Source organism: Chiloscyllium plagiosum, chromosome 3 (assembly GCF_004010195.1).
Source record: "Chiloscyllium plagiosum isolate BGI_BamShark_2017 chromosome 3, ASM401019v2, whole genome shotgun sequence".
NCBI classification, from domain to species: Eukaryota; Metazoa; Chordata; class Chondrichthyes; order Orectolobiformes; family Hemiscylliidae; genus Chiloscyllium; species Chiloscyllium plagiosum.
Window position 1 is genome coordinate 109,169,078 of NC_057712.1, and position 27,576 is coordinate 109,196,653.

The following is a 27,576-nucleotide window of genomic DNA, read 5'->3' on the forward strand; positions in this document are numbered from 1 at the left end:
GGAAGAAAGCTCCAAAGATTCTCAATTCTCTTTGGGAAAACAAATCCCAAACTCTGCCCTAAATGGAAGACTCTGTACTTTTAAACACTGACCCTCCCGCCCTCCCCCCCCCCCCGATTCAAGATTCTCCATAAAGAGGAAACGTCCTCTCCATGTGCACCTAGTCAAGAGCCCTCAGAATCTTTTATGCTTCAATCAAGTTGTCTCTCACTCTCCAAATTCTGGTGGATACAGTCTAACCTTCCCTCAATAAGATATAGCCCTCATTCCAGGTATTAGTCTAGTCAGCATTCTGTGAACAGTTTCCCATGCATTTATATCCTTCCTTAAATAAGATGATCAATACTGTACACTGTACGCCCATTGTGGTGTGTATAACTGAAGTATAACTTCCTTACTTTTGTACTCAATTCCTCTCACAATAAACGCGAACATTCAATTAGCTTTTCCAGTTCCTAGCATGTGAGATACCCAAATCCATTTACATCCCAGGGTTCTGCAATCTCTGACAATTTAAGTATTGTGCTTGTTTTTATGTTTTCCTGCCAAAATGGACACTTTCTCAATTTCACAATCCCTTGACCTATCTATATCCCATTCCAGCTTCCTTATGTTCTCTTCGCAACTTCTTTCCCTGCTGCTTTCACATCATCAGCAAATTTAGCAACCGTACCTTTGGTCCTGACATCAAAGACATTTATAGAATTTGAACTGGAGATGAGTTTGGAGAAGTTCTATTTTATCAGCAAGGGAAATTGAAACTATTCTGCTCACTCACTGTGTCTTTGGTCAGCTTGATATATAATCGCTTCATTAGAGTCGGGGAGATCCCTGGTGCAATGCTGGTTAATGGTAAACTATTTGATATCAACCAGGGAATAGTGAGTTATTGCAATTCACTTTGGTGCTCCTCATCCCTACGCCCTTCCCCCGATCGAGCAGGTGAGAATTAAATCAGATCGCCCACCTCAGATGATTGCTGGTCAGTGGTCCCTGTCAGAAAGGAGGTGATCACATTCAGCAGCCTGTGAACACCGTCATTTCTCAAAACAAAAACCTGGCTGACACGAACCAGTTAGATTCATTCATGGAAACCTACCGTCTGGGTGTTGTGCCAGAAGGCTGCTGGGGGCACTGGAGCGACAAAAATTCACAGAAACACATTCCTCCCCGGGACGGTACATGCTAGAGAATGACCAAAAACAGAAGCATTCCAAGTTCTTTTTGCAGCAAGTCAGAACTGCAGTCAGAGGGGTGGAAAGAGAGAGAGAGAGAGAGAGAGAGAGAAAGAGAGACTGTGAAATGAGTTACCGGTGCGACAGAATCAGACAGTATTTGGCATCGGTGTGACAAGAATGCTGCTTTGTCATTTCTTCAAGAGGCAAGATTACATAAGTGTGCTGCACAGAAAATGACTACAGGTTATCTCGACAAGACTTGCTCCCAGCAGCTGGTTTCAGGCTCTGTTTCTGAAGTGATTTTTAGACTCTGTCTTTCTCACAACTATCTCTTGGTTATACAGGTGTCACCTACCAAAAAAAACACAACTATTGTGGCAAGTAGCAAAACAAGATCATTTCTACCATTGCATTTTAAAACAAGTCACTGTGGTTCATGACATTACTTTCCAAAAAGGAAAGTATAAACATTTTTGTCCTATTGACATTATCAACACAAGGAAGGTTGACTAAGCTTTTTGGACTGAATTTAAGTATGATCTTGGGTCAGGATGTGTTATGATGGTGACGGCGATGATGGTGATGCACAGATGTAGAGGCGAAAACCCACAATGTGGAAGTAAAACTTCAGCTGGCTGGCTAATTTCAGTAAGAAATGCTTAACACAAAGAAATAGCTGGGATGTGTCACAAGTTTGAAATGAAAGTGCGCAGCGATAATGTAAAATGCTGTTGAGGTGAGTAAAGGGAAGAAGTGATATTTCAGGTGCCTATGTGGCTTGAATATGCAGACGTACTGTTCAGGCTGTCGGCATGGGCCACCGTTCACACTGGCAATTTGGGATCAGAGTGGACCCACCGTCTGCTTAAGTCTAATCAGCAACTACAAACACAGTGGAATCTGTGTGGAATTTCATCTCCTCTCATCCAACTCTTCCAGTAAGAGTCACGGTTTTTGCAGGTCGCATAACTTTGTGTTTTTGACAATGCGGCCTTCAGAAGAGGTAAATGATCAGGACCAGTTGCTTGTCATAACAGATGGCTAAACAAGTGGGAACGGATTGACTGTAAGAGTTGCAGTTTCCATTCTGACCTCTCCTGAGCGGCCTACCACATGCCAGATTACAGACCAGCGCTGCTCACGCACTTGCGGCAGTGAGCACCAGGAGATGGTTTGGGTCTTTTGAGAATGGGGACACTCAACTCCACAGAGCCACATATGTCAGTTTGCTTCTCTGACAGTGGGACTTTTTACACTGGTCCAGAAGTTCTGCAACAGACTGTAACTTCCTTGCAGCAGCTCGTGCATTTATTGTGCTGCTTTGATCAAGTCAAGTCACCATAGTCTTACCAGACCATTAGGGTTGCTCTCTCAATGCAGAGAGAGGACAGGTGGTGATTTTACCTGAGGGTCACCATGTCTCAGGCAAGGGGAGAGGTTGACAAGGAGATTCCTTCATGGTAACCTCAGTCAGTGATGGGAATTGAACCCATGCTGTTGGCATCAAACTGCTTCACAAGCCAACTGTCCAGCCAAATGAGATATTGGTCCATGCAGTGCAAGTCAATCAGTCCCATACATTGGGCTGTGCACTGGAAAGGTATTGTAGAGTCACCGCTCCAGAGTCAATGGATACTTCATGCCTGATAAAAAACCCAGGATTGGGCTGTCTCCAGACTGTCCATTTAGCAACTTCTGGTCTGCAGTTTCTAATAACTAGAATAAGCTTGTGAGAAACAAGAAGAAACACCAAGGCAGACTAGAGCAGAGCATGCTGATTTGTTGAGGAAAACGGTGAATGTTTGTTCATGGGATATAGGTGCCTCTGGCTGAGTCATTGGTATTGAGTTGCCTTCCCCAAGTTCTGCATTTCATGCAGTGTAGGCACATCAACACTGGTGTGAAGGAGGGGGTTCCAGGATTTTCACCTAGTGACTGAATTTTTTTTTATTCATTAATGGGATGAGGGCATTGACAGTGAGGCCAGCATTTATTGCCCAGAGAGCTGTTTACAAGTCAATCACATTGCTGTAAGTCTAGAGTCATATGTCAGCTAGATCAGTTTCCTTTCCCTAAAGGGCATTAGTGAACCAGCAGGGTTTTTGCAATAATCAATTCACGTTTATCATTACACTCTTAATTCTAGACTTTTATTGAATTCAAATTCCACCAAATGCCTTGGCAGGATTCACACCTTGGTCCCAGAACATTATCTGGGTCTCTGGATTAATAGCCCAGCAATAATACCACTAGGCCATCATGTCTCCTTAATGGTGTTTTATTTCCAAGTCACAGTGGTGAGAGGCTTGGAGGGCTAGCTGCAGGTGATGGTGTCCTCATGTATTTGTTGCCCATATGCTTCTGGGTAGTGGGGTTCACGGATTTTGAAGGTGGAACTGTGGTCAAGTCTCATTTTTGTTGGGTTGTTCCATTCAGAAACTGCAACATATTTGAATGTCTGAACTTGAGTGGCCCACAGATTTCGATGCACTCATCTCACTGCACCACATGTGTAGCCGCATGTCTACACCATCCCACCCCAACACCATCCACCACTCCCCCGCCTTCTTCTAAAAATTAATTATTATTGAGGAGAACCTCACATGCAAGGAAGATATTATAGAATTGTACAATTTAAGGAATGCATTTTTAAATGAAAATGTATATTGCTATGATATGTTATGAAATCTACATAGGGATAATTTGTGAAGGGGAAACTGAATGCTGAGTTGTTAAAAATGTGGCATTGTTGGGATGTGATATTTAAGAAACAAAACATCAGCGACAAATACACTAAAACTTTTGTTTATGTTAATCAGACAGTGAAATGTTTGATACAGTGTTATCTCACTCATTGATTAATGGCACGGTGTCCCCTAGGTGCTGGGAGTAATGAGTGCAGAGTACATTCCCAAAGGGACACGCTTTGGACCACTGGTGGGTGAGATCTACACCAATGAGACCGTCCCCAAAAATGCAAACCGAAAATACTTTTGGAGGGTAAGTCGGAAAAAAAAATCTGCTGATGCAATTCTAAGTTCGCTAAATGAATACTGCTGAAAAAGTTTGTCACTTCCTGTTTAACATTAGTAGCTGTATGTGTATGAGGGCAGCAATGAAGTTCCTGTGAAATACCATATATGTACCCAGTGGGAGTACACGCAGTAAATGAGCTGAGTAAGTGTCTGTCTCTCAGAGTTTAGGAATGCTGAGGGTGAAATCTTTTTAGTGATGAACTGATTTCAGCTATTCTTGGCCCCAGTGTTGGAACACGGAATTTCTTACAGAAAAGGAAGCGATTCAGCTCTTGCTTGGAGGCAAATCAAGATCGCATTTTGACTGAGAACTAATTAGAACCAGTTGATGTAAAATCCTGTTTTTGTCTTCTATTTACTCTTCACTCACTCTTGATTATCAGTAAGGGCAGGGTGATTTAAAAAGGTCAACGTGGATGTGTTGAGCTCCTCCTCAGTTGTTTGGTGTGTGTGATTCTTTGTACATTGGAGCACCTACTTCATTGTCAGACTGCAGCATTAGTACTTACTCATTTTCCTAGCCTGTAAGCAGCTTCTTTGGGTCAAGATGTAGTGGCACTTCTTGAGGCAGCTGCATTGGCCTCAGCTGCACCTGAATAGGCCTCTGACATTCTCCCTGAAATGTCGGGGAAAGCATGACAGCCAATTAGACATCAAGGGTCATAGATCCATATAGTACAGATGAAGCCCTTCAGCCCATGAGTCTGCGTCTAAGCGAATACTACTCTAAATCTATACTAGTCCCACCTTCCAGCCCTTAACCTTGAATATTACGATGGTTCAAGTGTTCATCCAAGTACTTTTTAAAGACATTTCCTGCCTCAATTACCCACCGCAGGCAGTGTATTCTGAATTTCACCACCTTCTGGGTGAAAATATATTTCATCAAATCCCCTGTGAACTTCCTGCCCTTTACCTTAAAATTATGGCCCTTTATTATTGCCCCTTCACCTAGCAAGGGTTAGCTCTTGCTTTCTATCTACCCTGTCCATTCCTTTTGTAATCTTATACACCTCAATCAGGTCCTCCTTTCAGCTTTCTCTGCTCTAAAGAAAACAAACTGAACTTATCCAGCCTCTCCCATAGCTAAACTGCTCCATCCCAGACAACATTCTGGTGAATCTCCTCTGCCTGCAGTGTGACTGTGTTTCCAGTGCAATCACATCCTATAGTGCAATGACCAGAATTGCACACAGTACTCCAGCTGTGGCCTAACCAAAATCCTGTAGAGCTCCAACATAACCTCCCTACACTTATAAGCTATGCCAAAACTGATATAGGCAAATGCCCCGTAATGCCTTATTAACCATTGTACTAACCTATCCTGCTGCCTTCAGGGATCTTTGGTCAAGCAACCCAAGATCCCTCTGTTCGTCTGAACTTTCTCATATTCTGCCATTTTTTGAGTACTTCATCTTGTTACTTCTGCCAAAGTGCACCTCATATTTATCAGGATTAAATTCTATCTGCCACTGATCTATCCATCTGACCAATCCATTTACATCATTCTGTAACCTAAGGCCTCCTGCTTCACTATTAACCATCTAGTCAATCTTTGTGTCATTTACAAAGGAGTCTAGGGACAATAAAAGAAAGATTGTGATGCTGCTGTTCTGCTATGGAAACCAATGCATATTATGTTCAAGATAATCTCCACAGTGCCTTAGGCTTGTCAAAACTGCATTTCATAATTATTTGTTTTCATCCTTCTGTAACCTTTAAGATTCATCAGAAAGATAGGGGATTTTAGCTACTGGCCTCTTTCACTTACCTTTAGAGATCCTGTTATTTATTGAGTGCTGGCAGTTCCTAATGTCCTTTTCCTATTTTTTGATGCTGAGAAATTAAATCCAGCCACAATTTTGTTACAGATTAAAATCATGCAGCAGAAATCGCAACAAAATCACTGTAATTCTATATTCTCTGTTACAATCCAAAGCCTGTCATTTATCCTCCAATCAGCAACACACATTCACACATATACGCATGTCCACATGTATATGCGCATACACAGACATGTGCAGATGGGTGTCATCACTGCACATCCCCACTTCTGAACCAATGATGGAGGGAAGGTTATTGATGAAGCAGTCGAAGATGGTTAGGCTGCATGCACTATCTCAAATAGTTACAGCAGTTGTACCCTTGAGCTGAAATGATTTTGCTCTAAAATCCATAACCATCTTCCTTTGGACTACATAATCAACCAATGACCATCACAGATTACAATTCCCCCCAATTTATTAACGTCCTGGGGATTGCCACTGACCAGAAATCACTAGAACAGCCATCTTCTTCTTCTTCTTAGACTGTCCCTCAGGGTCAAACATGACTTTGTTCTGATCCAGCATTGTGGGGTCCTGAGGCAATGAGACATTCCAATACTGGCTGCACACTCCCTGTCACAGGTGGTATTTGGAGATGGTGTGAAGTGAGGGGTGGAATTTGTGGAAGTGAGACTTTTGGGTTTTTGGGGCTTGTTTTCCAACTGGATTGGCCTTGAGGAACTCTGGGTCTGAGATGGTTGGCCTCCTTCTGAAGATGGGTGTCATCACTGCACATCCCCATTTCTGATCCAATGATGGCAGGAAGGTTATTGATGAAGCAATCAAAGATGGTTAGACTGCATGCACTATCTCCAAGAACCATCACTGTGTTCCTTTATGCTGGCTATGAATTCACCGCCTACAGTTTTTAAAGGGCTCTTTGATAGTACAATGTGTCAATTACTGCCTTAATGTTTAGGGCAGTCACTCTCACCTCACCTTTTGAGATCAAGCTCTTCTGTCCTTGTTCAGACTAAGGCTATAATATTCCTGATGAGGGGCTTTTGCTGCTTTTCCTGCTCCTCAGATGTTGCCTGACCTGATGTGCTTTTCCAGCACTACTCTAATCTAGACTCTAATTTCCAACATCTGCAGTCCTCACTTTTGCCTAAGGCTGTAATAAGGTCAGGAGATGTGTGGCTTTGTTCAAACCCCAAATTGAGCATCAGTGAGCAGTTTATTACTGTATAACTACCACTTGATGGCATTGTCAGTGACTCCTTCCATCACTTGGAAGTAGACTGGTATTGACTGAGTTGAATTTGTCCTGTTTCTTTATGGACAAGTCATTCCTGGCAATTTTCCACAATGCTGGGAAGATGACAGTGTTGTAGCTGTACTGGAACAGCACAGACAGGGGAGTGTCAAATTCTGGGACACAGGTCTTCTGTATTATTGCTGGAATGTCGTTAGAACCCACAGCCATTGTAATATCCAGTCATTAAGCCACTTCTTGATGCACGGAGTGAATCAAATTGGCAAAAGACTGGAATCTGTGTTGTTGGGACTATAGGAGGAGACTGAGATGAATCAACAATTGGCACTTCTGGCTGAATATGGTTGAAAGTGTTTCAGCCTTCGCACTAATGTCAGTCATTGAGGATGAGGATGCTTGCTGAACTTCTACCTCCTCCTGTTAGTTGCCTAATTGACAGTCACCATAACTGACTGGATGTGACAGGACTGCTGAGCTTAGCTCTGATCTCATTGGTTGTAGGATCACACAGCTCTGTCTTTCACATGCTCATGCACTCCTCTAGATTCTTGCTCGCTGTGGTAACTAAAGGATGTGGGAGTAATCCAGGAGAATGGAGTTGAGGTAGCAGATTAGTCACGACCATATTGAATGACATACTTCTGCTTCCATATTTATGCTTTTAATGATTTATAAACATAACCTGACTACAAAGGGATTTCTTTCTCCATCCTATTCCACATCCATGAACAGCTGGAAGTGACTGCAGTTGAGGGCAGCTTATGCATCTTTTTCTTGATCGCAATCCAGTGCCACCTTTATTACTATTGGCCTATTGTTATTGGTATATCGGAGATGATGGGCCAATTTGACACTGTTTGAAATGATAAATTATGAAGAGGTGCAACAGGATAGATAGAAATAATTTTGAATGCTTGAATGGTATAGAATAAAGAGACATGGATATAGCATTAAATATAGACTATTTAGATCAAAGACACAGAAATTGCGTTTTTGCAAGATTCATTTTGAGATTGTGGAAAACATTGCCACAGTTAGTAATTCAGCCTCTTTTCCCTGTTGTAATTTCTTCTTAATTCCAGAGAAAGTTGGGGGTAAAGTATAAGGTTGGTGTTTGGGAGTTTTCTTTTAGCACGCAATTTGGCAGAGTTTACTCATAATCTTTCATATGTAAAACAGTACTGCCTTGCACTACCAAAGACAGTTTGAGTGCGGGGCAGAAAGCTTCAGCTTAATGCCAGTTTCTGTAATCTTACCTTGTACACTGGTAAATGATTGTTTCAGAGCTTAGGTGTTATTCTATTCAAACTAGCAAGAGGTAGTTATTTATGAATTTTTATAACATTCTCTAAACTAAACCTATTACATAATCAATCTTCATTCAAACCATTTCTAGACCTGCATGAGCTTGTTTTGAATCTTTAGTCATTTGGGTCTTGGGGTTTGGCCTTAATTCTAAATTTGTGATAAGTGTAACTGCAGTTGCCAAGATTGCAAAATATATTACTAATTACCAGGAATTGGTTTAGCCATAAGATGTAAATGTAACTTTTTTTTGCCTCTCTTTCCTGTGTCATCACACTATGGAAATAAGATTTGAAGCAGGGCTGCACTGATGACATCGGAGCCTATGTCTCAGTTACATTTTTGAAAACTGTACAGTAAATGATACAATGGAAACTCAATCGGAAGTTAATTTCAAACAAACACACACACACAAAGTGCCTCGTAATGGAAGCAGCAGAGTCATTCATTCCTGGAAGTTTGAGAAAGCTCTTCAGACCAAATAAAAACCTGAAAACATGCTTGTTCACACATCTCTCTGCACTCTTTCTGCTGCTCCAGTTTCTCATAACAAACACACCGCAAGATGTAAAGTGGGTTCATATCAAAAAAACCCACATGTGGTTCTACAGACCACCCCCACCACTATTCCCTTCTCATCCACACTCATCCAGCCTCATTGATTTTGCAGGATATGTTTATATATAAGCAAGATAAATAGGAAAGTAATGGGTATTTCAAAAGATGGCAAGCAGGCTCTGCAGGAGTGAAGTGCAGAGTAATTGCAGTGAGAAGGAGCATTCTGTGAAGGTCAATACTTTGATCTGCTTCCAAACAACTGCTAGTCCTGCTGTGGCAGGTGATCGCTTTGCGAGTTCCCTCCCCAGATCATCTGTTGGAGCTGAGCACCACAAGCAAACATCTCTCAACGAAACTGAAAGAGATTTGCATAGCCGTAGCAGTCAGAGAGGGGGCGGCAGGAAAATGGAGGCCACAGAATCAATTTGAGTACCCTTTGACGTCAGGACTACAGGTGACTCAACATAGTGTGTACATAAAAGCACAGTCAGAACAGGAGCTGTAATGTTAGCATCTACCTGCCCTGACAAGCTGGTCACACATGAGACTCGACCTCGCAGCAGCACAGGGCTTGTTCCCATGTTGAAATAAAATTACACCATCAAACGTGCATTCTAAAAATATATAAAAGTTGTGTAAAAAAATGGAGAAGGTAATACTCGAGGTATTCTTGATTATTCTGATGGCCAGATTGAAATTAATTTGTAATTATTTATTAGTTAGCACCGAAGACTATTGCTCCACCGGGCTGTCTAAATGAGTTCATATTTTGAAAAAAGGGATGGGCTGGAAGAATTCTGAATTTGTACATATAATTCTAAATTTCTGCCTTTCTCCAAATGCATTCCAGGTGTACTCCAATGGTGATTTACATCACTTTGTCGATGGGTTTGATGAGAGCAAAAGTAACTGGATGCGATACGTGAATCCAGCCCATTCAAAGCAGGAGCAGTGCCTGGCAGCTTGTCAAAATGGAATGGACATCTACTTTTACACAGTGAAGCCCATCCCAGCCAATGAAGAGTTACTGGTCTGGTACAGCAGTGAGTTTGCAGAACGCCTCCACTACCCAGCCTCTGGGGATCTTCAGATGACTAAGCTAAGTAAGTGCATCATTCTGAATGCTTCATGGACTATCATTTCAGGCCTAGCACACCTACTTAACAAGACATTCCTGGATAGATCTACATGTCAGACTTGCAGGGAGAATTTGAAGGGAATTGCCTTTTTCCCACCATGAGGTAGAGTTCAGAATTGTATCACTATATCAGCAGCATTTACCAAGGGTTACTGTTGAGTCAGGTGAGAGATGGCTAGTTTGGGTTTGAATAGCACACGGGTCAATTTATTGTGGAAACAGTTGGATGAAGCCACACAACAGGAAAAGATGAGGAAGCATCAAGAGGACGTTTGGACCGGAGGCGATTACAGGGTGCGGGATTAAGGTCCCGGAGGGGTTGAAACATGATGAGGATTATAGAATTGATAGACAGGGAGCTGATGGGAATGGTGATGGGTGAAAGAATTTGATACAAGTTAGGACATGTTAGGCAGTGAACCATCAGGGAGCATTGGAATAATCACATTGAAGTGAGATTGATATAGGTGATATGGTTGAATGATCTAGTGGCTTTATTTTCATATAAGGAAGGTGGTTTTATTGATGTTGTAGTTGTAACTTGGCAGCGACAACAGCCCAGAGTAATAACTCATCAGGACTAGCTGTGAAAATTTTCTTTTTAAAAAAGAATCTGGTAATTTGCAGACAAGCACCAGGGGAAATAAAGATAATTTAAACAATTCTATGCCTCCTCTTGTTGCTTCCAGAATGACCTTTAAAGTCTTCAGGGCAACCAGAGATGGGTAAGAGTTGCTGCCTTCATGATATCAGCCAAACTCCACAGAATAACACTCAGTTGAGTGACCAGCACATATTTGGAAAACATAGGATTGGTTTCTGGTGTAAAGTGTTAACAGCTGTGTGTGCATATGTACTAGACAGAGAGAGAGAGAGAGAGAGAGAGACAGAGACAGAGAAAGAGAGCTTTAAAAGTACCAAACAACTTGTGGCTGTTGCAGTTGGATTTTTTTTGTGTTCTTAAACAATGCCAGGTTTCTCATCTCCCTTTTAAAGAAGTGGTGTCTATTGCCAAGTGTGAAGGCCCCACAAATTCTCACAACCTTCCGACCTCTGCTCCTGGTCACCAGCATGCTGTTGGTCTGGCAGTAGTTGTCCTTACCGTGGATTACTGTTTCCAGTTGGTCAATAATGGTCAGTAATCCTCTAAACATGCCCTGCCAGCTCCCTCACTGAGTTTTGTCAGACTCTGCTCGTGATTGGATTCAACTTGAGCAGGTCATTGCTGCAGAGAAATCAATGCCAATTGACACTGAATCAACAGGGAAAACATTGCAAATGTTGAACCTCTAACAGTATCCTGAGAGTAAAACATGCAGTGGGACCAAAGAACCTTCATAAGGATAGTTAAATAGTCATGTGTTTGTTTCAGATGCCTGGATCCTTCCCTAGGCGCATACACACTGTGTACAAAGGGAACTTTTCATCCATTCAAATAAATTTTATATCTCTTATTTTTATGTTTTGGCTTAAGAAATAATTAATCAAAGTGTAAAAGTAACATGATTAAGAAGTGGGAGGGTTTAAGCGTAGCTTTCTGTATGAACTTAGCTTATCTTACTAACATGCTCTATCCAGGTGAAGCAAGTTATAGAGTGAATGTAATTCCAAGGAAAAATAAATAAAATACTTAGTTTAAAAAAAAACATTTGAAATGACATTCTTCAAATGCACAATTTTGAAAACTCACAACACCTTTCAGTTTTTATTTTATTTTGATTTTTGCTTTGAAAGTTTTTGTTGGTGACATGCTGAGGTGGGTGTTCTGTGGGTCTCTCTGTTCCTAGTCTACGACAAACTCATGGAAGAGCTTCATGGGGAAGCCGCTGCACCAATCAGTCCCATTCTCTGACACTGATGTGAAGCATTAATTGTTGCTAATCTCTTTGGGGGTTTCAACAAAGGTTTGTTTTAGGGGCCTGGCAGTGGTTTGTCTGGTGCTCTGCAAACTTCCTTCAACAGCAACATCTCAACCAGGGACAAACCACATTAGATACAGAAGAAATCAGCCCCAAACTATTCATTACCAATGTACAGAGGGAAACTAGGCTTTAATTTTTGTAGGGATTGGATGAAACATGTTGCTGCAAATGAGCTATTTCCCCTCCTGCGAGAGTCTAAGACCAGAGGGCATCATCTCAGAATAAAAGGGCACCAATTTAAAACTGAGATGAGGAGGAATTTCTTCTCTCAGGGTGGTGGGACTTTGGACCTGTGGGGGCAGAGAACTTGTGTATATTTAAAGCTGAGAACTCGATCAGTAGGGAATCAAGGATTATGGGAAAATCCAGGAAAGTGGTCGTGAGAAATGTCAGATCAGCCATGACCTTATTGAATGGCGGAGCATGCTGGAGGGGCCAAATGGCCGACTCCCGTTTCTATTTCTTATGGTCTTAAATATTTATTTCTGTTAAGGTTGACCTCAATTTTCTTTTTAATTCCACATTTCCAGAGTGCATTGACCTGCCTCGAAGGGAGGAACTTCAGGGAAAATGGCAGCACAGATCAGGAGACCAGCCTGATGGTAAGGACAAGTTATAATTGTTTAGAGGAAGATAAAACTATGAAAGTTGGCTTTGGTGACCTTTTATTGCAGAACAGCCCCTTACAATATTCCATAAATGGGAATGTTTTTGGATGTTCTATCCTTCAAAGCCTAAATATATAAGCTCAAACAGGGAATGAGTATAGAACATCATAAGTAGCAATTTATGAATTGCTAATTTTCATGAAGGTTTGTTCTATTTAATATTTAATCACTTTTAGCTGTTCAATGCATCATTTCCTACTATTATAATATGTACCAGCAAGTTCAGTTCCTCCTTAATTGGCATATGTCTCATTGCAACATTCTTTGAGGAGGTGCAAGTTTTTTTATGATTGCTAATTTTTGAATTGGGATTAATTATAGTTTTTCCAATCCAGCAGCACATTGCTTATATTGTAGATCTCTAAATATGGGGAGTTGATGGCCTAGTGGCATTATTGCTGGAATGTTAATTCAGAGACCAAGGTAACGTTCTAGAGACTTGGGCTCAAATGCTGCCACAGCAGATGGTGGAATTTGAATTCAATAAATCTCTGGAATTAAGAATCTATAAATCCATTGCTAATTGTCAGGAAAATCCCCTCTGGTTCACTAAGGTCCTTTAGGGAAGGAAATCTGCCATTCTTACCTGGTCTGGCCTACATGTGATTCCAGACCTACAACAATGTAGTTGACTCTTAACTGCCCTCTGAACAATTAGGGATGAGCAATAAATGTTGCCTAGACACCGACGCCCTCGTCCCATTAATGATTTTTTAAAAAATTATAGTTTGTGTCTGATCTGATACAGCACCTAACAGGAATGTGGCATTTATATTTTTAGAACATTTTAGAGTTAATTTCTTTGGTTTTCATACCCATTTTGGTTGATGTTGGCAATGGTGTCAAATTGAACAGTTGTAAATCAATCATTAAAGCAAAAACAAACCATCATCTTTTTGAACAAACGAGCTAAGATGGCTGTTTTAAATACTATCATTATCACAAAAATATAGTTTTCACAATAATTTGTTGATCGCTGATAAACACATGCAAATCAATTGAAAACTCATTTGTCTGCACAGAATTTATTCTGCAGACTAATCTCACTAAGAGACTTTGTTTTTGTATTACCCTAAAGAGTTGATGCAGACCTGATGGGCCAAATGGCCTCCTTCGATGATGCAATGATTCTGTGATTCTGCTTTTGCTAAACAATGTAGTGCACTGACAGTGTGCAGCTGAATCACCGTTCTCTTCATCAGGGACTCATCAAGAAAGTTCTTAAGAAAAGAATCATTTGGAGATTTTTCAAACAAATGCTTGTTGGTGCCCTGTTTGAGGTTGGGTTTTCATGACTAGTTTCTGATTGTGGAAGTGATGTCTGAGAGATGTTAGTAAATTTTTGATTTCCACTCTGTACAATGTTTCTACACCCCTACTTCACCCCCTTCATTAGTCTCCATGTCCAGCATTCTATCTATTTTACTAGACAACATAAGGAATATTCAGGATGTGGTTGACTGAAACCAGATAGCAGGGTGATACATCTTTGTTTTCTGTAAATGAAACATTGGAAACTTTTTATTTACTGCTTCTTTCCAGGATAGAAGTGCCAAATGTATGTTGATCACATCCTGCAACCTTAGGAGTAGATGCATGAAGGCATTCTTTAACTGCAGATAAGAGGATTGCAGCAGTCCCTATTTACAAGTTACTTGTACTTTTATTACTGTTCCATTCAGTTCTTGTTTGTCAAACAAGCCAGGAGTAAGTAATCCCCCGGCATCTAATCTCCTGTGGGCTACTCTACTTTTGAATATGTGCCTTTTTATTTTGTTCTTCAGAACTGAGTGTGTGGCCCACCCAGTTGTTCCTTAATTTAGTATCAAAAGTGATTCAGCAGAATTAAGATGTACAGTGTGATGTGTGCACAATCATACTTTCGTGTCAGAGGCATTCCCCGCCCACAAGCGTGTGCCTTTGAGACCAACTGATCCTTTCTACAATTGCAACTTTAACTGTTTGCGTTACTGCAATCCTCTTGCCCTGCAGCTATTTCCTCTAAAGGAGAGTTACCTGATATTCAGGAAAGTGGGTTAGAGTGGCAAGGAGAGGGACATAAACCAATCTTGATGTCAAAGTACAGCAAAGATTTTGAACGCATGCTGCGTTTGAGATAAAGAATTCTGCAAAATGTTTACATTGACCAGTTAGAAATGTCTGTTCCACAGATTAATGTGAAGGAGGAATCTGCTAGGAATATTCCTGCCCTTTGATCCATCACTTTGTTATTTACACCCCTGGGCAGCTGACGGCCTAGTGCTATTATCACTAGTCCTTTAATCCAGAGACCCAGGTAATGTTCTGGGGACCTGTGTTTGAATCTTGCCACGGCACATGGAGAAAATTGAATTCAATATAAGTTAAGAGTCTGATGGTGAGATGGTGGTCGATTGTCAGAGAAACACAACTGGTTCACTAATGTCCTGTAGGGAAAGAAACTGCCATCCTTAGCTGGTCTGGTCTGGTCTGAATGTGGCTCCAGATCCACAGCAATGTGATTACCCCTTAACTCCCCCCCGGGCAATAATATGCTGTCCTGAAGCGCACATTCTGTGAGTGACTGAGTGAAAAAACGAAATAGGGTGGTCTGAAAACTGATGGGCCCATGAACTCCAGGGGTCGGTCTATATTCTCCAAATTTGTTGTGGGTTTCTTCTTTTTTTTTCAAAGAATGACAATTGCATGTATTTGAAGAGGAAATGGCTGGACAGATTAACTCTGCACATCTGTTGTCATGGTAACGCTTTACTTTGTGCCTGATTTCTCAAAACTAAAACTGTACCTTTAAGGACAGTTGCAGGAAGACTGCACCGTATTGACACAAAGTTCCAGTGAAATGAAACATGCCGTGATCCTCTTGCTCTGTTAGTCTATCTCGCCAAAGAGATCCCGTACTTTAATGAGTTGTTTTCCCCCTACTCCACACCTCCCCCCCCACCACCTCCCCCGCCATTTGGCTCGCTCTGGGGTTCACTGACAGTTTACTTTCCGGTGCAGTGACTGAGAAAAGTTCAATGACTACTTGAACTTCCTGCCTGCCAAGCCCTCTTTGAGAGATAGGTATCTCCTCGATAACCTTCTATTTATTTTTGTCTAGTGGCCCAAGGAAGCCAGATCGTGCTATCAGTGGTTACTATCAGCACCTTGCCTATATTGTCCACTCACTGCTGTTTGTTTAGGGTTGGCAGTGTGGAGAGGCATTGAGTGCTATAATACAGCGGTCGTCCATCATTATGCCTGAAATTTAAGCACACTTATCCTGGCTTCCAAAAGCACTTTGTCTGACAGCTTAGGGATGTCAAGTTAAATGGCAGCTGGGACGTGTGTCCTCACTTAAACAGGTGACTGTGACAGGTTAGGTATTGATGGAAAAGGACTGCCAGGACTGTAAACATCACACGGAAAGAAAACACCTCGGGAATGAGCTGCTTGTTTTCCTATCTCCCGGTGCAGGAATTTATCCAACAAAAAGAAAAACTGAATGTGTGAAGCTCATCTGATCAAACTTGGTTCAGTGCAGGCACATTAACTATAGAGTCCTGAGGCCTGGACAGCAGTTTTTTCAGCAATAGTGGAGTTCACATTACAGCTTAGAGTTGACCACATCTGTACATGAAGCACAGAATTCTATTATGGTCACAGTATAGAAGGAAGCCATTCATCCCTCAGTGGTCCATGCTGGCTCTTCGCAAAAGCAAATCAGCTTGACTTTAAGTCCTCTATTCTTTCCCCATATCCGTTGATTGTGGAGTACAGTATTTAAAGTGTAGGGAGCCAGCAAAGAAACCGTACAGTGTGAAAGCAGGCCCTTCGGCCCAACAAGTCCACACTGTCCCTCCAAAGAGTATCCCACCCGACCCTTTCCCTACCTATTATCCTATATTTACCTCCGACTAATGCACCTAACCTACACATTCCTGAACACTATGGGCAATTTAGCACGGCCAATTCACCTAACCTGCACATCTTTGGATTGTGGGAGGAAACCAGAGCAACCCAGACGAAACCCTAGCAGACACGGAGAGAATGTGCAAACTCCGCACAGAGAGTTGCCTGAGGCTGCAATTGAACCCAGGTCACTGGCGCTGTGAGGCAGCAATGCTAACCACTGAGCCACCATGCTACCCCATACCATTCGTCCAGTCCTTCCTTTTTACTGAATGGTTGAGTTGTTTATTGCAGTGACATACAGACTTGACTAGAGAGACTTTCCTTGCCCATGACCTCAAGAATGTTCATTTTATCAAGACAATAATATTTGCTTTATCAAACACTGGAACAGCTCTGATTTATATAAAAGAGACAGACTTGTTGGCCGTACTGATCTGCTTCTGTCAGCTTGGTCCAGTGTAGGAACTCCCCTCTCCAAAGGAAATGGTATTAGTTACAACAGAACTCCAGACCCAGATATATCTAGGTTAATCTCTTCACTTCTGAGAGGTTCTGGGGAGTGCTACATAAATGCTTTTTTTGGATGAGGCTATGTCTATCTCTCTTTAGGTGGGTCATCTAGACATTAGACAAGCTCTAAAGGAATCTAAGGAATGTTCTCCCAATCAACAAAATCGGATTAGGGTAATGTTGTGTGGGTGCTCCATAGCACTACTCACCAGGTTTACTGCACTGATAACAAATATGTGCAGATTATACTGATGTGATGCACATTGTTACAGGAACAATGAAGAGACCCAGGGAGAATTGTTCTCCCAGCCAAGTCCATATAACAACATTATATTGGGCAAGGCTTAAGGCACTCCACAGCATTATCAGATTCGTACACTCTTGTACGATAGGAACCTTCACACTAATGCTGGTCTGTTGTGTAAAATGCCTGCTGCTTTTGTCTAGATTAGTGAGTGCACTTTAGAAAACCTCATTGTGTAGAGTCAGAGAAACAACCAGTACAGAAGATGGTAATCTTGTTTCATCCAACAAACTCTACCAAGCCCATCCTTCTGATTTACTCCAATGTTATTTCTTCATTTTATTTTATGTTCATCCCTGTTCATATACTTAGTGTGGTTGTTTTAAAAATATCCTAAAGTCCACCTTGGTTTGCCAAAATCATTCTTCCATTTAAAAAAAAAATCTGTTAATTCATCCTTTCACCCTTATGGTGATAGTCATCAATTAATATCTTGATAGAAGCTAAAATGGAAATGATTCTTCTCTATTGATCCTGTTAAAATCTCTCATAATGTTCAAAGTTTCTGTTAGGTCTCTGTTAGCTTTCACTGTTCCAATGTTTACAACCTTTCATAATACTGGCACTAATAATCTGTTCTTTGCGGTATTATATTAGTGATTCTTTGCTACGCCTTTACAGTTTGGTCTTATCTACATTGAGGAGACCAGATGGAGTTTGGGTAATTGTCTTGGTCAGCCCACAAGAGAGTTTCTGATCTTGTGGTCATCTGTCATTTTAATCCTCTGCCAAAGTTGCACACTGTCTCTCTGTTCATGACATTTTACACTGTTACAAGAATGCCAAATGGTGTTCATTTTAATTGGGCACTTTGTTTCTTCTGGATCCACCATCAGGTTGAACAATTCCACATAGTAATCATTGCATCAGTATTTGAACAGCAGCTGTTGGTAGTTATTTTGCTGTTGCCTCCTTTCAACACATCTTTGGTCTCCCATTACCTTCTTCCTTTTCCCTGCACTATTATCACTTTATCATTCCTGCCTTCAAATTTTCCCTTTTAGCTCTTTTCCCCCAGTCCCCTCTTCCCTGCCTCTGTGTTTGCATGAAATATGCTGCATCTTTTAACCTTTCACAGCTCTGATGGATTGTCACTAATCTGAAATGGCTTCCCCCTCCACACGCACTGCTGTGTATTTCCCGCATTTCTGCATCTTTATTTCACTACTCCTTCCTGTTTTTTAAATTCAATGCCATTTTGCATCAAGCAAAGATTTTGACAGATTTCCCTACTCTTCTATATAGAAAAATCTTCATATCTGCTTCCCTGGACATCTTTGTTCTTCCACTTTGTTACTGAGCTCACCTTTTAGAGTATTAGAAATGCTCTGAGCCACTTTTAAAATGTGATATCAATGCGGGTTTTTCTTTTTCTTGTGTAATCATCAGAGTAAAGGATCTTTTAAAAACAATGTTTCATATTCATAAGTCATAGAGTCCTACAGTATGGAAACAGGCCCTTCAGCCCAAACTGATCCATGTCGACAAAAATATCCATTCATACTATCCCATTTCCCTACACTTGGCCCATATCCCTCTAAACCTTTCCTATCCATGTACCTGTCCAAATGCCTTTTAAAAGTTGTACCTGCTTCAACCACCTCCGATGGCAGCTCATTCCTTTTGTGTACCACTCTCTGGATAAAAAACGTTGCCCCTCAGGTTCCCTTTTTATTCATTCCCCATTACTTTAAACCGATGCCCTCTAGTCCTCGATTTCCCAACCCTGGGAAAGTGACTGAGTGCATTCACCCTATTTATGCCTCTCGTGATCTTATACACTTCTATAAGGTCCTCCCTCAGTCTCCTACGCTCGAAAGAAAAAAGTCCTAGCTTGACCAACCTCTCCCTATAACTCAATCCCTTGAGTTTTGGCTACAGTCTTGAAAATTTCTTCTGCAGTCTTTCTAGTTTAATAACATCCTTCTGATAGCAAGGTGACCAAAACTGACCGCAGTACTCCAAGTACAGCCTCACCAATGTCCTGTACAACGCACTGTACTCAGTGTTGACTGATGAAGGCCAGTGTACCAAAAGCCTTCTTCACTGCCACATACATACTTATGTGCAGTCTGGCTAACTATTCAAGTTTTTGTCACTAATGATGTCACAGAGGATGTTTAACCATAATCTTGATGCCAGTACCTTTTGAAAGGTAAGCTTCATAGATCTTACCATGCTCCCACATTACTCTTCATGCTCCCATATGATTCCCATTATCACTATGATTCTTTCATCCTCCATTCTCTAGCTCACCCAATACAGATGATGGTATTATTGATTCAACTAGCCACTTCATTGCATCAACAGAAAAAAAATGGCAAAACATCTGTTTCTACAGATCACTTCAGTAATCTGCTTGGCTAAACTCCAAGAGGGACAAAGTTAAAAATTACACAACACCAGGTTATAGTCCAACAGGTTTATTTGGAAGCACTAGCTTTCAGAGTGCTGCTCCTTCATCAGGTAGCTGTGGAGCAGGACCATAGGACACAGAATTTATAGCAAAAGATTACAGTGTCATGCAACTGAAATGATATGTTGAACAAACCTAGATTGCTGTTAAGACTTTCACCTTTTAGAATGGGTTGCAGGTTTTAGTTAATGAACCGAAACCTGTGACCCATTTGAAAGAGGAAAGGCTTAACAGCAATCTAGATTTGCTCAATATAGAGGAACCTCGGTTATCTGATATTCAATTATCCAATTATCGGATTATCCGGCAAGATCGTAAGGTCCCAATGCTCGGCTAAACTATGTTATCCGGCATTCGATTATCCGGAATTCGATTAACCAAGCGAAATACTCCCCGCCCATGGTTCTTTGGGTAATCGAGGTTCCTCTGTATATCATTTCAGTTGCATGACACTGTAATCTTTTGTTATAAATTCTGTGTCTTATGATCCTGCTTCACAACCACCGGATGAAGGAGCAGCGCTCTGAAAGCTAGTGCTTCCAAATAAACCTGCTGGACTGAAACCTGGCGTTGTGTGATTTTTAACTTTGTCCACCCCCAGTCCAACACCGGCTCCTGCACATCCAAGTGGGACATGAAAGTCACATGGAAAAATGGAGGGAACAGGGGAATGGCTGGGGGTGATCAGTGATGTGATGGCAAAGGCTAGAGGGCCTTTAGTACAACTGAAACAGCGTCCCAGAGGACCAAGATGGGCCTTCAATCAACATAGGTCAGCTCTACCCAACTCAATGGCCACATTCAACATGCTTAGGGCCAGTGGGCCACCTCACCCAGAACAGAAGTAGCATATGAAAAGGTCATTTATGAGGAGACAGGGCTGAGGTTCCCTCCTCATTACCAGGAATCTGGCTCATTATCTCAGGGATAAATGGATGCTTTACAAACCAGTCTCTTGTATGTTGGTATCATCTGAACTCATTGATTCAGATTGCTCCTGGCAGTGAGGAAGATTGCACCAATTGTTTCTAGTGTTTGTTAAGTAGTCCCCTTAAAAAAACACAGTAAGCATTTGGCTTGGCACAGGTAGAACCATTGTGTGGCAACCTTTAACATGCGGACATGATAAGGGCAGGACTTTTATATTTAGCTCAGACATCGAGGATAGTGAAAGTGTACTGGTGATCATATTGTACAACATCAGTAAAAAGAATCACCACTTCCTGTTAACAAGTTTGTTAAATCAAAGAGCTGCTCAGTGTCCAATTCCTCTGATAGTCTACTCTCTTCCCTTTTATTTAAACACATATGCGAAATGCTGAGAAATGTTCTTTTTTAAATGATTCATTTCCTGATTTTTTTGTTCTTTTTCTCCCTTGCCCAGCTTCTGCTACAGAACAAAGACCAAAGGAAAAAAGGTATGCAAGCGACCTGGCCGACAGAGTGAAGAGTGACAATGTGATGCACAAAAGTCAAAGTGGTGAGGGAAACACGATGAAGGAAAAGAACCAAGTACAAGCAATCCAACCGCTGGCGGCTCCGGGAAAAGAAATGCAGGACATCAACAAAAAGCACAGCCCAGAACGTACCTTCTTCCCTCGTGTTGTGTACCCAGTCAGACCTCACATTGCAGATGACTACTTGAAACCTAGTCCTGTTTTTGGGATCGAGAGGCATGGTTATGTCAAACACTCTCCGATCCAGCCTTCACTTACCTCCAGTCCGTCGTCTAGAAGCAGCCCAGACCAAAGTTTGAAAAGCTCAACTCCCCACAGCAGTCCGGACTCCCATATTTCCTCTCTGACACCTTCGACTCAGGAACACAAACAGGCCTTTCCTTACTTGAGTGGACCTTACAACCGAGAAGGATTGAGCTCCTTCACAGCCTACCCTCCTCCTGGCCATCTGCCTCCAGCCTTCTTGCATTCCTATAATCCAGTAAACACTCAGTATTCCAGGTTCTTGTTACCTCATTACCCAGTTGGTTGCAATGGTTTGAACAGCTTCCCGGGCCTCAGTGGCATCAATGGTGTGAACAGCTTCAGCCTTCTTCCCAAAATGTACCCTTTGTACAGCAGTCTTTTAGGAAATGGGGGCTTGCCCCAGCACCTATTCAACCAGACAGTCCTTCCCAGTGCGTTACATCCCGAAGGAGCCCGAAGACTTCTGCTTCCTGAGCAGCAGAAAGACTTTCTCATACCAGCGAGGAAAAGTGCCTTTTCAATCGCTGGCTCTGCTGCCAGTTTGAAAGACAGGCCTACAAGCCCCTGCAACGGTTCTCCGACAGCTGGCACGGCTGCCTCCTATTCTGAACATTTAATGCAACCCAAACCTACCTCAGCTGGCCTGGTCAGCAGCACCAGTAGCAGCAGTGAAGAAGCCATGAATCTCATCAAACCAAAGCGAAGTCTTACTGGTTACAAAACACTTCCATATCCTCTAAAGAAGCAAAATGGGAAGATCAAGTATGAGTGCAATGTCTGCTATAAGACCTTTGGACAGCTATCAAATCTCAAGGTATTTATTTCTTAAAAGATTATTCTGCTGAGAAAACCTACCTGAGAGGTAAAATGGCATGCTGCAGTGTCTTGGACAATTTATCCCTTGACCAACAATGGTTGACAAAATAAATTATTTCACTGCCATTTGTGTGAGCTTGCTGTGCATAAATTGGTTGCTCCATCTCCTACATTGAAACAGGGGTGGCAAAAGTAATTATTTATAGTTATACTGTCCTGTGCCTTTAAATAGTTACCATTTTAAATAAAATTTTAACGGTGAAATTACACCTGTTCATAAAGGAAGCACTTAGAAAATCACCATTCAATTTTTCACAGCGTCAGCTTTTTTATTTTCCAATATTTTGAAAATGACGTTATGTGCAGTGAAAATTCAACTTCTAGTTTGCTTCCAGTGTGGACCAATTTCTCCCTCAATGATTTCCTTAATAGATTTTACATTCTTGCAAAAGATGTCTTTTCTTAAATCTGAACTGTTCACTGTGCTATATGATATCAAATGGTGAGAAGGGTTGTAAGTAGAGAATTTATTATTTCTTTCCAGGTCCACTTGAGAGTACATAGTGGGGAAAGACCATTTAAGTGTCAGACCTGCAATAAAGGTTTCACACAGCTAGCACACCTACAGAAGCACTATTTAGTTCATACTGGAGAAAAGCCACATGAATGTCAGGTAAGAAGAGGGTTCTATTAATGTAATTAAAAATACTTCTAAAATCTAAAATATTCTGCTGAAATGTTCAGAATTATTGTGCAGTAAATCAACGCTAATCTTTCTAGACTCCTGCTAATTTAATGCAGTGTGCTTAGTGCAAAAATTTCAATATTAGGAAATTGCTGAAGTTTATTTTTAGTTCACATTGCTGATAGATCATTGAGGTGCCAGATATGATGGTGTCTTTGTTGTATTTCGCACATTTTCAAAGTCCATAATGGTTAATCTGTTGCGTTGCATTGACAGTCACTTTCATAATGCACTGAGATTATTGCTATTTGTGCTGTTCCTGACAATAAGGGCGGTGACGTTTTAAGGGCATATAAGAGCCATCCCACTCTCTGCCAATTGTGCTTCTGTTCTTAGTGATAATTAGTGTGTAAGTCACCCACAGAAGGTCATCATTTCATGAAGATAGGTCGAAGCATCAGCAGTTAACAGGGAAACAGCGAACAAAACTGAAGGCCTTTACTGTGCAGGATTGAATCATTGGGCTCGGTGGTTTTTTGTCTCTGATCCAGTCTGTCTCTTGTCCCCGATGAAGATGTGAATAGGAAATTAGTGACATATAGTAAGTAGCAGTGGGTTGGGTCTATGAGGAAGCAGCAAGATTAATTAGCATTAGTTTTTCAATGAAGCCAAAAATCTGAGGTTTAATGGAACCACTGATCTCTCATAATTCATCAACCTTGGGGAAAAGGTGGCTTTGTTGTGTATTAAAATTTATTTTGTTTTGGGGGTTGTGCTTCATAGGAGTGAACAGTCCTTTCCTATCTGACTCCAAGTCCAATTTGTGAGGAATTTGGGCAAGGTAATTAGAGTCAGCAGTTTGTGTGATAATGGAAGATGACCCCCACATTTCAGAAAGGGTAGGAATCTGGGGAGTAGGACATTCACTCTTTGCTACACCTGGACCCCTTAGACCAATTGTTGCCCATCAACTGATCCTCCTCACACTACTCAGTGACTTCACCTCAGTCCCAGCACATCTCTGCAACACCAGGGTAATGTCCTAGGACCAAACCACTTGAACTGCTTCATCAATGACCTTCCCTTCATCATAAGGTCACATATGGGGATGTTCACTAATAATTGTACAATCTTCAGTGCCATCCGCAGCTCCTCAAAAGCTGAAGCACGTTCTGTCCAGAATAACATCTCGGCTTGTTCTGATAAGTGGCAAGTGGCAGTCCTGCAACACAAGTGCCAGGCAGCACCCATCTCCGACCCACTAGAATTTAACCATCTCCCCTTGACATTTAATTGTTGTACCATCACTGAATCCCCCACTACCGACAACATCTTTCGGACCAGCCAAACAAATACTGTGGTCACAAGAGCAGACAGAGGCTGTGATTTCTGCAGTGGGTAACTCACGTCTTAACTCCCCAAATCCTGTCCACCATCCACAAGGTACCAGTCAAAAATATGATGGAATCCCACTTGCCCAGATCATGCAGTTTCAAGAAGTTTGATCCCATTAAGAGCTTGATTCACATCCCATCCCCTAAACCTCAACATTTATTCTCTCCACCATAGATACTCACTGTGTATCTTACACAATATGTACTCCAGCAACTCAGGACTCATTTAAAAAAGTGTTTCAAACCTCTGACCTCTACCACCTGGTAGGACAAAGGGAGCAGATGTATAGGAACCACCATCAAGTTTCCCTTCTAGGGACATGGCATCCTAAATTGCAATGTCACTGACACTGGGTCAAAATCCTGGAACTCCGTCCCTAACAATACTGTAGTTGCTGTTGCAATATTTACAGTACAGTGATTCAAGAAGATAGCTCAACACCACCTGCTCAATTGCAATTCAGGATGGGCAATAAATGTGTCCTCCCCATATCCCTTGAAAGAATGCCTAGGTCATGAACCTTGGTCATACCTGTTCAGGGTATCTCTGGTACTCACTGAATAAAGCTGCTGACCCAATTACAACATTACCATTTATGGTTGTGTACAATACAACAGTCATCCTTGTGCAGCAAGTTTATAAGGTTACCATCCAGAAACTGAATGCAGCCAGATCGTCAGGTTTAATCATAAATACTGAGTTTGGTTTATTTGCAGGAAGTTAGTTTGAGAATGAGTCTGCTGAGAATTCTCCTTTCTTGTCTCACTGTGCAGGTTTGCCATAAACGTTTCAGTAGCACCAGCAACCTGAAGACCCACCTACGGTTACACTCGGGTGAGAAACCTTACCAGTGCAAACTGTGCCCGGCAAAATTCACACAGTTTGTTCATCTCAAGCTGCACAAACGCCTGCACACAAGGGAGCGTCCTCACAAATGCCTGCAGTGCCACAAGACCTATATTCACCATTGCAGTCTGAAGGCGCACCTCAAAGGAAACTGCCCTATTGCCCCGGGTGCTGGGCGATCCCTGGAGGACCTGAACCGCCTAAACGAGGAGATCAACAAGTTTGACATCAGTGACAATGCGGACAAGCTCGATGACTTGGGGCACAGCGATGACATGGAATCAGCGATCGAGAAGCAGATCTTCAGCATGCTCAGGAGAGAGATGGAAGAAGCCAGTCTAAAGAACCCTTTTCAGAGGAACCTGGGCAACAACCTCCTCTCCTCTGGCTGCAACCTGTACGAGAACTTGGAGACTCCAGTCCTGAAAATGTCTCGTGGTAGCCCTCTACCTCTCGTGCCCGTAAAAGTCAAGCAAGAAACAGTTGAACACATCGATCCATGTAACTAGAGAGATGCAAGTTTCTCTGACCTAACGAGATGAGGTGCCTGCAGCATTTGAATGTACATAGATATATATGCAGGTGCTGCAGGATAGACTTGACTGATTTAACATCAGAGCTGACCCCAAACCCAATTCCCATCCCCATCAACACCTCAAGACAGGGCATGTCTCGATTCAACTCAGGGCATCTTAAAGAAAGTATTTGGCAGAACTATGACATGCCTATTAAAGGAAAAACCTTAAAGACAATCATTTTAAGGAGAATTATTTTTTCAGGAATAGTCAAATAATTTATTACACAATTTACTTTGTTAAACAATACCTAAAAATAATGTTTACAATGACCAAGTTAATCATTGTAATTCAATAATGAAATGTTTTATTTTTATCTTATCTGTTGCCATTCTTTGTAGATACTTTAAACTGCATTTTTATTCTTAAAACTTTTAACAAGATCATAATGGGGAAAGAGAAAGACCCGTCACTTACATTGGGGCATTCTGAAATGGTTTTGCATAATACTGTTGCAATATGGTGTATTGCCAAAGCAGGAAGTTTTATAGATTTTTAACTCTTGTATCCTGTTCTAAACTTTTATCTCACTTGCTCTCGTATTTTCTCTTTCCTTCCACCTCTCTTTCTGTTTCCTCCTCCTCCTTCCCATCTTTCTCCCTACCTCTCCATCTCTGTCTATCATTATCCCCAAATCTTGTTCCTCAGTTATCTCTGTTTTCACTGAATTGTGAATGAGATTGTAAAGCTGAACAACAGCTACCTCATTGTGTGTCCAGTGCTGCAGGGATCAAACAGAACGTAAACTGGATAGATTTGTTATTTCTTGCTTACTGGTAATGTAGCAGCAATAATTGTGTTTTTTTTAAACCCCCCCACCAAAAGAAAACTCTAAATCAGAGACCATAAATTAAAATCAAAGACGGACTTGTCTTTTTTCCATACAAGAAGTTTCTGGCCAGAGTCCTCGCAGCAGTAAACCAGCGAGTTTGGGCGAGGTGTGAGGAACTGAACTGACCTAATTTGTTTTTGTGTTGACTGGTTTAATGCAAACCAAAGCATCACTACTCTTATCACTGGATACACTTTATTCCTTTTTAACTGTAATGCTTCTGTGTTGTGTTTGGTTTTGAGTTTTAACCGAGAACTCTGTGCTATAGTTGCACGGTACCTCGTGTTGTCTGGACTCTGCTGTGGACTCAGTTCCGGTGAATGTAGCAGAAACCTGTCTGGAAAGTTTGCTGACAGTGGGGTTAATTTTTTTAAAAATTTGTTTGCATTTTATATTAATTTAAATTTCTTCTTTGACCAAAGCGACAAGGTGTTTTGGAGCCTTTTGAGCTTTTGCTTATTTCTGTTAGAAAACTTCATTCTGTGTTTACATTCTGATTTACAATGTTATTTATGTGCAACATGTCAAAGTGTAAATTAAAATATAAATGCTCACTTAACTCAAGTGATGATTCTAACTGACTCTTAAGAAAACATTTTTAAGAAATTCACTGTTCCGGCTTGTCATCGATTTTCCTTTGGGATTCAGATCTCCCACTCTCAAGATCATTAATTTTGTGGTTGTCCCTGCAGATGAGGCACATTTCAAATACATGGTTCTATAACTCTACTGTGATTGGGAGAGGTGATTCTGA

The 27,576-nt window shown here is 41.5% G+C and overlaps 1 protein-coding gene across 5 annotated transcripts in view; it reads left to right on the top strand.

Moving 5' to 3' along the window:
* The window catches only part of prdm1a (PR domain containing 1a, with ZNF domain), a 93,580-nt gene extending 66,204 nt beyond the window's left edge, over positions 1-27,376 (top strand). For all 5 annotated transcript variants that reach the window (XM_043687036.1, XM_043687038.1, XM_043687039.1 and 2 more), the window contains 6 exons: positions 4,059-4,178; positions 9,969-10,221; positions 12,709-12,780; positions 21,355-22,487; positions 23,034-23,162; positions 25,343-27,376. In XM_043687036.1, coding sequence (XP_043542971.1) covers positions 4,059-4,178; positions 9,969-10,221; positions 12,709-12,780; positions 21,355-22,487; positions 23,034-23,162; positions 25,343-25,924 — 2,289 coding nt within the window. In that variant the 3' untranslated portion in view covers positions 25,925-27,376. The remainder of the gene's footprint in view (positions 1-4,058; positions 4,179-9,968; positions 10,222-12,708; positions 12,781-21,354; positions 22,488-23,033; positions 23,163-25,342) is intronic.
* Positions 27,377-27,576: the final 200 nt, after the last annotated feature.